This window comes from Temnothorax curvispinosus, unplaced genomic scaffold (genome assembly GCF_003070985.1).
Source record: "Temnothorax curvispinosus isolate PA1 unplaced genomic scaffold, ASM307098v1 QBEX01013447.1, whole genome shotgun sequence".
In the NCBI taxonomy this organism is placed as follows: domain Eukaryota; kingdom Metazoa; phylum Arthropoda; class Insecta; order Hymenoptera; family Formicidae; genus Temnothorax; species Temnothorax curvispinosus.
This window is the reverse complement of record NW_020223227.1, coordinates 1-14,681: the sequence shown is the minus strand read 5'-3', so window position 1 is coordinate 14,681 and position 14,681 is coordinate 1. Positions and strand designations below refer to the sequence as shown.

Here is a 14,681-nt window from a genome sequence, read left to right as displayed (position 1 = left end):
AAAAGAAATGATAAACAATCATTTTTAATAACAAGATAATTTAAATAATTAATGCGAAATGAATACGCACATTAAAACAATTCTGAAGCTATTTTATTTTTTCCTTTTGCATGCACTGAAACTTCAGTTTAGCCCTGTAACAATTCGTAACAAATTCACAGAAGTCAATTGATAAGAAAAATATCGAATCTCGCCACATTCCTGTTCAAACGCATAAACATTTCTTAAAATTATTTCTCTATTACAAATATGAATTTAACTAACAATACATTATTAATTTCATGAAAAAATATTCAAAATTACAGAAATATAGTAAAATTGTAAATATAAAATATACAAATATATGAAATATTATAATTGTATATTATATTATAATTTTTTTTATAAAAAAAATCTAAAAATATGTATACATATATAGATATATATAAATGCTAAAAATTAATTTGAAAATTACTATCGTGAAAATTACCATCGATCTTACATAAGAATTATGATCGCTATTTTGCTGAGTCGAGACCACAATTATAATTAAATACCTATTTATATTTTTGGCTAATTATATAATTAATATTGCATATATTAAAACCGAAAACGTAAAGTTCATTTTTCTTGCGAGAACCGAAAAATCCGGTGCTCTTCCAGTTTCTTTGACGTTATACTACAGAAGTGATATGAACAAACGGAGACGCACAGACCAGATATCTGAGTAGCGTAATCAGAAGTTGAAAGTGTACCAAAAAAATTGCGTTATCTTGATATCCAAAAGTGCGTATTCGGTGACCGGATGGATCAGAGGAGCCGCCGTGTTGGCGCAGGAAACGGAAACTGGTGGAAACAAAGCTTCGGCAAACAGACGGCATCTCACAGGGAATAGGGCAAATAACGCGCGTCCGCGCCTATTGCTCTCGCCTCGGTCGTCGGTCGCGACAAATATTGTCACATCCGTGGCGGAGGTGGAAGAGGGGTACCATCACCTCTCGTTTCGGCCTGGGGGACCCCGACCGATAGATTAGGACACGGGCACGATACTGTAAACGACGTCGCCGCACGCACGCAGCGTGAAAGATAACGAGAACCGATCGAGACAGGTCTTGTCGAATTAGCAGGTAGAGGTCCAAGCAGCGGCGTGAGAACTAACCGTCAACCGTCGATCCCGAGATAACGTAATCCGAAAAGAAAATCGTGAATGGGACCCGGCCGGAAAAATGGAGGAACGCCACTTAGGTCTGAAAGTGTGCGAACGCGAGCGGAAATGACAGCGGTGAAACTTCTTTTCCGATCCATTTCTCTAATGGACTTTACAAAATGATATCGCTACCGCGCGCGCGCATCCTACGCAAATGTCAGTAAAAATATAAATCATGTCGTGGCTTATTTTACGATTATTTTACGATAAACCTGACGCAATCACCCAACATCACTTTCAATGTCGAATATATAAGAAACATTGCAAATAAAATTTGCAAATTTACATTTTGCAATAAGAAACATTACAATGCAAATTGTATAGATCGATCATCTTTATTCGAGAGGTGTAATTGGTTTCTGATATAATCTTACATGATAATGTAACAATATATAAAAAAGAATATACGCAATAAAGTTGTCGAGAACCAATCGATCTCATATAAAAACGAATCATGAATAAAAGTACGCAAATCAAATAAGAATAATATATGTATGATCAAATAGAAAAATATCAGAAAGTGTCTTACGCGAACGAATATTCTTTTTATGATCAGAATCAGAAAAAAAAGATAGGTGTAGTGTGTTCGTAGAGTGTTTATAAAGTATAAAGCATCGACAAGAATTTGTCGTGGATTCTAAGTTGTCGCCTGTATATACGATGATAAGTGTGCCCTCAGTAATGGCGGTCACATCAAAGCTTTACTCGCGTTCTTCGTCGGCGTGAAGTCGCGACTCGTAGATACGCGGACGTGCCTAATGGAAAGGTGTGTGTGCACACACGACAATGTTTCGTATCTCTTAATGGTCGTTTCACAACCGTTTCCTAAGCGTACGAATTTTGCGTTTTGAAATAGCGTCAGAAGCACAAGCCAAGATGCGGCGACAACTTTACAATCGTTTCAATAAAGACGGATAGCATCTCGAGCTCGTCGAATCTTTGCTGACAAAGTGAAATTAAATGAGCAGAAGGTATGCAAAAACGCCGTAAAATTCTTCTTAATGGTCTATTAAAACGTTCCTTTTTAATATTCCTTAATCTATCCGAAAAAGCAACGTAAATTTAATCTGATATTCGCAGCATTGTAACAAAATCATTTCAATAACGATTATTTTTATGAGAGAGAGAGAGAGATACAAGGAGAGTTTCTATTATAAATTAAGAATTTTTTCTCTTCGTATATATTCGTAATGTTCTATTTTTGACTTACAAAAATTCGAATTAAATTGCAGAATCTACAATGATTTCATATTTTACGTTTACGGACGGCAATATACATTACTAGCACAATCCTGGATTTACCAGCTTTTATTACACGTTATCATCTGCGCACTTGTTTTCGCGAGGAAAAGCCATTGACGCTATAACTCGAAAGATTAACTTGGATATTTTCGCAGTTTATTTCAAATCCCGCGTATCACATCGCCGATTTGTATCTCTAGCCAGAAAACTGTATTCGGTCTTTACACTCTTGTATCAATTTAAACAAGCGCTTATATTCTACATTCGTGCTATTAAGACTAATTGTAAGTGTCTAGATTTTAATTAAAGGATAAAGTTGCAAAAATATTATTTAAATTATTGTAATTTACGTGTCAATAAAATGCAAATAAATGGTAGTAAATTCCGTAAATTTTAATAAACGAAATAACAATACTATTATATTTATAGGATACTATTATAATAATTAGATAGTTCTCTTTTTTTCTTTTATTATTTGTACATCTTACATGTGCACGTTGCATACTTACGTGGCCAGCAGAAGGTGCGGCTTTAGTCTATGATTCTTCTTGGGTTCGTCCTATGCCCATTATGCTCATTATTTTTATTTTTCTCTTTCTCTTTTATTATTTATATATCTTATATGAATTTGTTTATATAAGCAGATATGTAATCCCATTTTCTTGAATTTGATTGAAATTTCTTTAATATTTTTTATTAAGAATCATATATTCCTGCTAAGCTTTAAAATAGTTAATATGTGATGATACGCACTTATTTCCGACAATGGAGTTATTCTAAAAGTATACCCGTGAACAAAAATAAAATTTTAGTAAATCCGTACTTGCAAAACATTCGGAAAATCAGTACGCGCGTAAAATTCTGCGGGTGACAAACGGGCGTCGCTGTGAGCGAGACTTTATCTTAAGGTCCAGAGAGGCACCACGAAGAGTTCGCTCGCATAATGGGCATAGGACGAACCCAAGAAGAATCATGGACTAAAGCCGCACCTTCCGCTGGCCACGTAAGTATGCAACGTGCACGCACGTTATAATGCTACGCCCGCAAATGTACGGGCGACGTAAGGTTACGGCGACCACCATAATACCGGACGCAAATTTGACCTCTTCCACGGCGTCGTATAGTCTTATACGTGCGCAATTATGCTACTTCCGATCCGCAAATAATACCGTATCCATTGAATGTCGTGATTAAAGTGATGCAAAGAAGAATCCTTCTTCTATATGAATTCTATATTATACAATTTAATAGTCAGATGATACCAAAAAAATTGCGAACAAACAGTTACACTGAACATTAAAATTGTTAGCTCTACTCTCACAGTTCCACAAAATTGAAAATTTGTACAAGAAAGTTACACGTCGTCATTTACATATTCTAAACATTACACACGAAAAAAAGATTCTATTAGCGAACAACGTTGTTAACAAATTGCAGCAAATTGATTACGTAAAGTCTTACGTCTATTTCATCGAATGAATATAGTTCGTCAAGACATTAATCTCTCAAAGAGAACAGCTTCTGCGAGATTCTTATTACTCGGCATTTACAGCTTTATCACGACAAAGTGATCTCCAATCTTCGACGTGCGAAATGCCTAAGTACCCGTTGACACATCCAGTTTGCGCGATACATACGTACACACACACATGCGTGCCTCGGTGCGTAAAGCAAAGCGTGACGTGTGTCGCTCGCGCAGGAATTTGCCTTCGCGGCTTTACCGGATTTACCGAGACACCTCGTGAAACACGCCCATGTTTGACTTAGCTTTTGAGTTACGCCGAAATTTTCACAGAAAGTCGCCGCCGTCATAGAGAGACCGACACTGACAACGAGGCCGGTCGAGGAAGTGGAAAGACGGCGAGGACGACGTGTTCGTATAGGACTTATCATCTCGTGTAACGACGGGCCGCGCCCGACATGTACGGATGGAATAGATTGTTTGTCGATTTTTACTCACCTCCCCCGCCATAAAGCCGTCTGCGAGCGGCGGAACTCGGCTCGTAAAATGTACGAGCCGAGCTGACAGCGGCACAACACGCGCTTAAGTGCAAACAAACTTTCTCACAAGTAATTCGTCCGATATTCAGGCCAAAACGGAAGTTCATTTAGAATTCGTTTTTGAAACTCGTTTTTGAAACTCGCATTTTTGCACGAACCTATCAACGACACGTAAAAAACAATTTTTTTTATTTTTAACAAAAAAAATATTTCTATATGTACCACTGTAACATAAAGAGAGCATCATTTTTTTTACAATATAAATAGACGAATAATAACATTACAGTTTTTATCGGAATTATATATAGTCTTAAAATATTTTCAAAGACAGAATTGAAAGAAATGATATGCAAAAGTTAAAATATATTTTATATACTAAATCTAAAGTATTTTAATAAATTTTTATCAAAAGTGACATATAAATATCCGAATATTTTATTCTTTGCTTAATGACGGATAATTAATTCGATTGGAATAGCGATAGTTTTTAATATTTAGTAAAAATGATTTTTATATACAATAACATACTGATATTTGAAAACAAATTAAAATTTTATAAACGTTACCCTGGTTGAAAAGAATATTAGGAAAGAATTAAAAGAATGCGATATAGTTATAATAAATTATATACTGCAGTTAGAGATAATATAAACAATACACATTTTTGTTAATGTTACTTACTTAACTATATTCAAGCTTTCTTCTGCAAAAAAAAGAATGGAAATGCAGCGAAGTTTAGAGTCATCACGGAATTATCTTATCTTCATTTATTCAGTTACATGCTGTTTGAACTGTAGTGCACAGATGGTTCCCGTCAAACAAAGGTTTTTTTTTCTTTCACAAAGGATTAAGATAACATAGTGGACATTGTCAATATGCTTTAAGTTGCTTAAAGGCACGCTTAAAGTTTGTGTCTTCCGACCTAGGCTTCGGTTTCCTTGGAACTATGAATATTTATGTGTCTCCTAGTTTACAATCCTTTAGACCTATCTATAAATTTAACATAAATTTCGAGACGCCAAGACCATTTCTGCTCTTTTCACCATTTTTTTTCCCGTCCCACGTCTGTATAGGAGTTAGTGCGCTATCTAGATAAAAGTATTAGAAAACCATAAATACGCGTGAAGAAACTAGCTGTTGGTAAACACTATACTTGCATATCGGGTAAATTAATTTTTTTTTTAATATATACGTATTAATCTGCTTATAATTAAATGTATTGAGAATTTTATTTAACAATTTTATTATTTAAATTGTTGAGTGTAACTGGGCAGATAAGTTAGCCACTGTCGGCTATATACCTTTAGAAGCATCTCTTCAAGCATATGGCATTCAAGAAAAAAAAGATTAAATGTTTCAGTCGATATTTCAGTTCAGGTCAGACTGAAATATGCGTTGCATATTATAAATTAGCATTATAATTGCAGTTGTTTTTACATCTTTTGTATAATTTATTAAATTGTATTTTAAAAATATTTACAGGCAGGATACGCCTCGTAAAAAACATGACTTATAAAATTTACTAAAGCTAAAAAAGTTAATAATATTTGATAATATTTTTAATTAATATACATAAATTAATATAAATCATCTTTTGTATAAATACCGTTACAATTTAATTGCAATATTCTTAATGTGATTTTATTCTGGCAAAATGTTCTCTCAATGAATATGTTACAGCTCTATTACCGTTTTTTATATTTTTTTTATTTCATATTTCTTAATATAATTTACAAAGTTGCTTAACTTTCATATAAATCTAAAAATATACTGATATGAGGAATAAACTAATAACGTAGAAAATAACAGGAAATTGATCGCTCGCACGTTTGTAATTTTCGATGCAGGCTCTCGTTGTACGTAGTATATTGTACATTGTATCACTATACATTAAAGTGTGTCGCAAAGCGCACCAAAAATGTCTTCTTACATTCTTCCTTCTCATTTCCTTTCTTTTCTTCTTCTTCGTCACTTTTCTTCTTTTTGCGCTCTTTATCGCTATCACGCTCGCTTTCACGCACACATACAACTTCATTCTCCTTCTCACATATACGTATAAAAAATTACATTTCTGTTTGAAACATAGATTACTAACATTTATCATATTTTAAGTCATATCTGAATTTTTAGCACGTAATTTCACTGAGTTACTTTCATACACGACTTTCATACATAATTGTAACTTGAACACGTGATACAATCTTGTTGTTAATAATTATTTTATAATTGTGTTCTAATTATTATTGTAACGTTCAATTCCACATATTTGGAAAGTTCGTAATATATCTAAAGTAATAATTACATTATTATTACACATGTAAAACATTACGCAAATAGTCTCATGTACAATTACTCGACTATTCGAATGGCGAATGTAAAATATTACATATCAGCTATTTATAAAATTCATGGGATTCCTTTCGTAACGTGTCGCTGCTATTAAAATAGCTTTGAAATAAATTAAATTAATTTATTAAAATAATAAAAAATTTGGAACATTTAATTGTAATAATTTTGAATTTGTTTAACATGTATTATACTCATAATTATAAGTATAATATTATAAGTATTCGTGAGGAATACTGAAAATTTAATTTAATTTATTTCTAGATTAATTTCGCACAAAACAAAGCGTTGTGGAAATAACTGGTTCGCTTTCAGACAGTCCTTATGGAAATATTGAGTTTTCAGTATTTATGAAGATCTATGTATATTTTATAATTAAGAAAGATATATTGCTATTAGTAAATATCATTTCAAGCATGGAGTATATCCATTTTGTACCCGATTTTGTTGTATTTTTCCGTAACGCGCGTTAACGCACAAAGTTGGCCGGATCATTCAAACATTCGAACACATCGAAATTTTATTTATAATCACAATAGACACTTTAAAACGGAAAGCTATTCTAGAACGTATATTCGAGGGATCGTTTCTTATATATGGATTCTTTGAAATCCACTGAAAAGAAGGTATACCTTTGTGTTGGAGGCGTTACAGGCATAGCTCGAAAGGATCGCCTCTGCGGTCGGATGGTGTACAGTTTGGGTCGCACAAAAAGACCATTAACGCTTTCTCGCGTCGAGGGCACGGAAAGGCGAGGGAGGAGGCCGGAAGAGGAGAGAAAAAAATATTGATATTCGTCTAGGAATATTTTTAGAAGGGAAAAGCAGCAGCAGCAGTAGTAGCAGTAGCAGGGAGCAGGTATTTCGCGCGCGGATCGAGCAGGTACAAAGCTGTATTGCACCTGCCACGGTGGCACAGGCACAGGTTATTACCCCGACCGCAAAATTTGCATTATCCCCTCTCTCGAACAACTGCAGGACAAAAGAATACTTCGCCGTATATAGTCGCAGTTTTCTTAATATCTTCTGGACTTATTATTTCTTCGCTATTGCGTCCTTATCGCGATGCGCGTCGCGGGAAGAACTACTGTAGCTTCTACAACTGTAGCATGAAGCGAGCTGAGCACCTCTCTTTAGCGACAAACTATTAAGGCACATTTTTGGTATATATTTGTTTAACCGTCTCATTCCTAGAAAATTATTTCTTAATACTGCATTCTAGGTTATATAATAATACAAATATCTTTTTGATACGTACTTTTGAAATTATCTTGTTTAATAATTTTTATAATTCGTATCTTTGTATTATTTTATATTAGGTATAAAAAGATAATATATGAATATTTGGAGTGAGAGGGTTAAATTTTTCCAAGTCTTTAATAACTATTTTAGAATCGCGCACGCCTTTTTTGAAAGAGTTATGAAGATATTTTTTTAGGACTTTGTTTGCTCATTGTTTATTTAAACTCTCTCATATCCACATGAAAAATAGATCGTATGCAGATTTTCTAAAAAATTCGAAAAGTTAGCCATATCTTTACGTGTTTCAAAAATTTCGTAGAATCCATGGAATCTTTAGAAAGACTTTATTCTTTGTGAAAACCGGTACCTTTCCTTCGTGTAATCCATAAAGCCTATGAGAAAGAAATTCAAGCACAGGAAAACTACCTGCGACAAATTTTCTATCGACCCATTATATCCGCAATAGTGAAACCCTGGCGTGCTGGTGCAGGTCTAGGTGGTGGTGGTGGCTGCGGTGTTGGAGCTCTCGGTGGTCTAGCTATTTCCTTGTCACGTTCCCTGTTACGTTCTCTTTCTCTGTTCTGCTCCATCTCTCGTTCTCTCTCGCGCTCACGCTCTTGAAGCTCTAGGAATACTCTGGAAGGACCCGGGGAGCCAATTCTTCGCCGGTAAGAAGCCAAAATGAGTGGGGGTGGTGGCGGGAGTGCAGCCGGTGGGTTCTGGGTGACAGAATGAGCCACAGATGCGCCACTGGTCACCGTCGATGTCTTCACAGTGGGTAGTAGGTCCCTTCTGATCTGAAGTTGAGGTCTCTGAGGAAGAGGTGGTGCTGAGGCCGATGCTGTAGGCGCAGGTGGCTGCACTGAAGAACCTTGGGAAGGATATCCGGACGAAGTAGAAGATGCAGAAGATACGGACGGTGGTGTGGATGTCGATGAGGAAGATGGTCCAGGCTCGGGGCAATCTTCTTCGGGACTGTCGTCGTCCCTCAACGCCTCTTCCAATGCCTCTGGAGGAACATCGCCCACGGCATGTGTCAATGCGTGTCTCCTGAGATCGCAGTTCCTACGAAATACCTTGCCGCACGAGGTACATTCATAAGGCTTGTGATCCGTGTGCGTTAGAAGATGCGTCTTGAGATTGCTGCGCTGGTTAAAACTTCTCGCGCAAACAGGACATTTGTGCGGAGATTCTTCCATATGCAGAATCTTGTGAACTGCCAGAGTACGGCTCTGACAAAAGCCCTTACCACATTCACCGCACTTGAAAGGCTTTTCTTTACTGTGGATATACCTAAGAGAAGAAGATAAAAATCAGGAAATGATAATAGTTAACAGAAAAAAATCTATATTCTAATTTGAAATCTATAAAACTTTTCATATTTTAAATTTATCTGTTGACTTTATTTAATATTTATATCGTTAACTTTATTGCAGATACTTAATATCGTAAAACAAATTAATATATAAACATACAATAAAAAAATTCAAAGAAGTTAATTTTTCATTCTTTTTACGTGATACTTTATAACTAATTTAATTCAGTGAACTGATTTAATTTAGTGAATTTAATAAAGAATTATGTATCATACCTATGATCCCTAAGATGATCTTGCCGCCTGAAGGCCTTACCGCAAATGTCGCAGGAGTATGGCCTCTCGTCGGTATGAGTTCTCTCATGAATAAGGAGATTATATGATTTCGTGAACTGTCGATTACAGAATTTACAAATGAATTGTTTCTTCGGTCTGGATGCTCTGCCAGGTGCTCTAAGTAACCTTCGATCCAGATGCTGATGGGCTAATGGACCACCCGGGGGATACAAAGCGGAACTACCAGGAAAAGGACCAGCAAAGACTGGATATCCAGGAGGTTCAAGGAGAGGATGCGGCGGTAATAAAAGACCTCGCGCTAACTCTTTCCTTTTGTCGGCCATCATCGCCATGATATCGTAACTCGACGAGCTCTTTCTGGCCACTGAAGATTCAGGACCGACTTCGTGTTCCGAATTCGCCGACGATGAGGAAGAGGGCGGTGGCCCGGGTAAATGAGGATGCATTTCACCTGGATACGGAGTGAGTTGTAATCTTGAAGGCACCACAGGCACAAAGGCTGACGACTCTCGGTGATGGGCATGACCCAGACTGGTTACCAAGCTGTGACGGTGATGATGATAAGCGGCGAGAGTGCCAGATGGATCGAATCCTCTCGAGGTCGATGCCGCGCTAGAACTAGAAGACGACGAGGCTGCGGAAGAGGGGCCTGATCTCGGAGACTGTCCAAGACCCAGGTCCCGACCAGGTCCTCTGCTCGTCTCCTCAGAAACTGTGGCCGAGGCCGACGTAACTACGATGTCGGTTGGCATAGCGATTGTACCTAAAGGATAAAAAAATTGAATTAATTACACATTGATAGATGAATAAAAATGAAACTAATTCGATCAACATAATCAGTTCTTCATTCCGCGGAACAAACGACTCTTAAGACATCCGTTTGATTATATATTTCCAAATTTTTATATTTTTAAAAATATTAAATTAACTTACAAGCATTTATAGCTATATAATCAAGTAAATTAAAAAAATTAATATATTTTTTCTAAAAAATTTTTTATTTTTTTTAATTTATTGAAATTGTCAATTGATACTTTTTACAAAAAATGCTATAGAAAATGTTGAAAAATGATTTACATATAAATAATAAATATAAATAATATTTTTGTGATGTTTACACATAAATAATAAATATTAATATTAATACACAATTAAAGGAATCTGATAAATATATTGCTTATTCCATAAAAAGTTTTATGAAAACGTTGTTTTTCATGTTTTTTTTACATATTAGCGATCTCCATAAATCCGTATTAAAGTTAAGATAAAAATTGAAATAAAAAATAAGTTATATAAGAACGTACATCCACCAATATGGAAAATAATTTTTTTAAATTCTGCATTATCTATTTTAACGATATTATGGGTTGTTATACATTCTTCATAAATTTTCTTACGTACATATAATATACTAACATATTCATGTATGTCGAGTTACAGTATGTGAAAAACAGTAAACTAACACGTAGATGCATAAAAGATAGAACTGGCAAATCAGAGAATGCGTTTTAATTTAAGAACATATTTACTTAAAAACTATTAGAAGTTATTTTCATATGTTGTCGTTAAATGACGGCGCTATCATTTTCTATTGATATTTCTTCAATTTTATAATACGCCAAACATTCCTTGGCACATCGCTTAACTCTTAACGTGTTTACTTAAGAAGTAGAGAGTCGTGTAATATCGTGATCGGTAGTTTATTCGTGGATCTTATGTCTAATGGACATCGCGAGAACCACTGTGTACCGACTCACCGCAAACTTTCGCAATCGTGCAGAAAATGGGTACGGACAGCGTTTAAAGAGGTTTTTTTTCTTTTTATTAATGATATCTCGCGTACTCGCTTTACTTGCGAAATCGCGCGTACGTCTCGTTTCACAGATGGGCTCTTTGAAGGGCGGGCAGACGCGCGGCGATTTAAATGATAATTCAATTGTAAAGTGCTCATATTCCAGTCTACCATTCGGAGTATCGGTGCCGCCGTACGTTTTACGAACGTGAACTGGTTATCTCTCGAGCCGAGCACACCTGCCAACATGGCTTCCGCGGACCCAGCGGTCACGGCTAGTCGGCTAGTCCCAGCAGCCATGTTGGAATCGCGAATGTCCGTAGGGACGCAACGAGGCGGACACACGCGATTGCCCTGCGAGTCCCTCATGATGGAAACTCCCTCAACATGCTCGCCCTGGGAGAAAAAGTCTTTCTCACCTGGAGGACGTTGATGGAGCCTGCCAGGTCTCCCTTTCAGAGTCCTCCAGCGAACCGCCAACGCATCTCCTCCTCCTCCTTCTCCGCTCGAAATCCCTTATTAGCCGACGGTCCGGTGATCAGCGGCGGAAACATCCAAACATCCGTTGTACCTGCGTCGACATCCACTACGGCACAACGAGAACTTTCGCAGGCCTTCGCGCGCCTCTATCACTCCTTATCTTTCTCCCGTGTACACGTAAACACACATACACTACACGCGGTGGCAACCACAAGCTTGCGGTAGGCAGCGCGGCGCAACTCCTTTCCTTTCCGTGTCGCACTTCCGTTCCTGCTCCAATCTCGCCCGGAGTACCGCGAAAGGAACAGCGACGGCGACGCGCTCCTCTCTCCCAAGGTCGGTTACCCTAGAAGCAGCTCGAGAATCGAGAGAACGACAACCGCGGAGCGGGATGGCGGGATACGCGCTCGGCGCTCTTTCCTGCGGGAGAACACGGAGAAGCGCGCGGGTAACTGCGTGTCGGACGCCGCCAGGTAGGCTTCCTCGGCTCGCACACCCACGCAGGTGAGGCTCATGCACACCTCACGCACACGACGCACACATCTGCGCGCACACCTATACGCCAGGGCGACTCGCCTGGGAGTCTTTCCGTTTGGCTGCCGCTAGTAGCGCTGCTGCTGGATGCTGCGGCGTGACTGCCTCACTCTAGAGTCGCCCTTGGTGCGAGAGAGGCGGGTACCGGTCGGCTCGCCAGTCGCCAGAGCGAGACCGACAGGTAGTCCGAGAGAGCGAGCGGCAAGAGGGCGGACTGAGGGCACGCGCGGGGGTTCTCTGGTATCCTATCTATACCAGTGCCCAGTGCCTATGAGGCGATGCCGCGCAGGTTGAACGCAGGAGGTTTAGGTAGGGACGTGGTATGAGGGGCAGGTGCGTAAACGCGAAACCTGGCACCCTCTCTCTTCTCTTTCCTTCCTTCACGCTTTGGTTCCTCCGCCGCTACCGTGGAATTTCCTCACCTCGGTGCATGTCGGTGCATTCGATGCTCAGCCATGCCTGATGCGGACGATGTAGATACGCGTCCGATAATTCCGATAATTCCGATAATTCTGATAGTTTGACGATCGTAAAAGGAACCGTTGCCTCCGCAGGCGCTCTAGCCAATTCTTATACGTCCAAAGTCGACGTTCACGTATCGCACGCGCTGCCGCAAACTCCAGAACTCTCACTGCACCACTGTAATCATCTCTGTGATCGATCTCCGAAGATCGAGTAGTCGATTCCGCTTGCGAAGGTAGCGCAACACCGAAGTCAGTGCGTTTGTCGCCTCGGCCCGCGCGCTGTCAGGTAGGCGGACGAGAAAAGCGTGAGGCAGGTTGTAAGTTGTAAACGCACCTGTAGGAAACCCGCGCCACGCCGGCACTGACGAAGGAGATCGGTCTTTGGTGGGCGGAAAGGGGAGTGTGGTCCGTGCACCCCGCCGCCAGCCAGAGGCAGTCAGAGAGATCGAGTCTCGGTCTTCGTCTCTCGCACGCTCTCCTCCTCGATCTCTCCCTCGGCCACGTTCCATCTTTCTTTCCCGTCTTCGCGCGGTCCCGCTTCCACCTTCGACTTCTTCGTTCCCTCCGGTACCCCGCCATGCCGGCGCAACGCTCGCCTCCCCGCACGTTCCCACTGTCCTTCGACGTTTCCTTTTTTCTTTTTTTCCCCCCTTTCCGTCTCTTTCTACTGGCAGCAGCCGCCGACGCCCAGCCGGTTTTACACCGGCAAATCGATTCAACCTTACGTACGTCTCGCTGGAGCGAGCGCGGTTCTAGTTCACGGATTCTGGAATTTGCTCCAGTTGGATAGAATAAGCGGCGCGATTGTTCGATCGCGGATGAGCCGTTGTTAGGATGATTTGCGCGAGACATGAATTTCTTATTGCTAATCGAACGGCCTTTTTCCGCCGTTTAACCGCGTATTTTCTATTTTTATGTCTACGGAGTAATGGAGTGGAAGAGTTTTTAGATCCATAAAGACAGAGAGAAAGAGAAGGAGAAGGAGAAACATGGGCGGCCACTTACAACGATTGGCTTCTCATTTAGTTCAGCGTTGCTATCATTTTATTCTTGTCGGGAATAGGCGCTCCAGATGCTCGATACTGAAAAGACTTTCTGCAATAAAATGTTTTCATCTATCAAAGATAAATTTCCAAACAAATCACATTATGAAATCTTATATAATATTATTTTTATAACTATAATATATACTTTAGATGAATGTATAATGTATCTGGGTAATTAAATAAACATGATTGGCGTCTTCGTGCGTTGATAATAAATTCTGATATTATTTTTTAAACAAAAATTCATATACACTTTAGATTATTTTGATTTAAAACTTTTATTCTATAAATGTTCCTGAGAGATATTAGAATTTGTAAACAAATTTAATGGAAGTTAAATGACGACGTTTATTTCCTGACGGAAGTCGCGTTTGCGAGCAAATTCGAGTGGCGAATTTGATCCATCGATCAATCAACTTCATGGATATCAGATCGAATCATTCTCAAATAATGGAGCCGCCGTCAGCTGGCTCCAACCGAGAATTAATCGACTAACAATATTTCCTTGTATTCCTTTCAGTTACATATAGAGGATAATTTCTCACCTGCATAGAACATTCGTGCCGATATAAAGTGTGATATCACGATTCAATCATTAATAGATACTGCTAAAAGAAAAGATGAAAACTTGTTATCGAAACACGTAACATTAAATACAGTTCGACATTATCTCTGTTTTCCATAAATAAATAACACGTACATTACGTAAGTCTCAATTTTTTATTTCAGTTAGCATT

General features: G+C 38.7%; 1 protein-coding gene across 2 annotated transcripts; it reads right to left on the bottom strand.

The window, feature by feature from the left end:
• Positions 1–6,963: 6,963 nt before the first annotated feature.
• On the bottom strand, positions 6,964–13,418 carry LOC112463585 (protein bowel-like). 2 transcript variants are annotated; one of them, XM_025030048.1, is made up of 3 exons: positions 11,840–13,418; positions 9,608–10,391; positions 6,964–9,309 (listed from the first exon to the last, which is right to left on the bottom strand). In XM_025030048.1, exons 2-3 carry the CDS (start codon positions 10,378–10,380, stop codon positions 8,457–8,459), a joined length of 1,626 nt encoding a protein of 541 aa, XP_024885816.1. In that variant the 5' UTR covers positions 10,381–10,391; positions 11,840–13,418; the 3' UTR covers positions 6,964–8,456. The 2 variants fall into 2 exon arrangements, with proteins under 2 accessions (XP_024885816.1, XP_024885817.1); XM_025030049.1 differs by lacking the exon at positions 11,840–13,418 and adding an exon at positions 11,660–11,684.
• Between the last annotated feature and the right edge of the window lie 1,263 nt (positions 13,419–14,681).

Excerpts from the sequence above, each read along its gene's own strand:
- LOC112463585 (XM_025030049.1), bottom strand. Across the intron at positions 9,310-9,607 it reads GATCATCTTAGGGATCATAG|GTATATCCACAGTAAAGAAA; the intron begins GTATGATACATA and ends TTCTTCTCTTAG.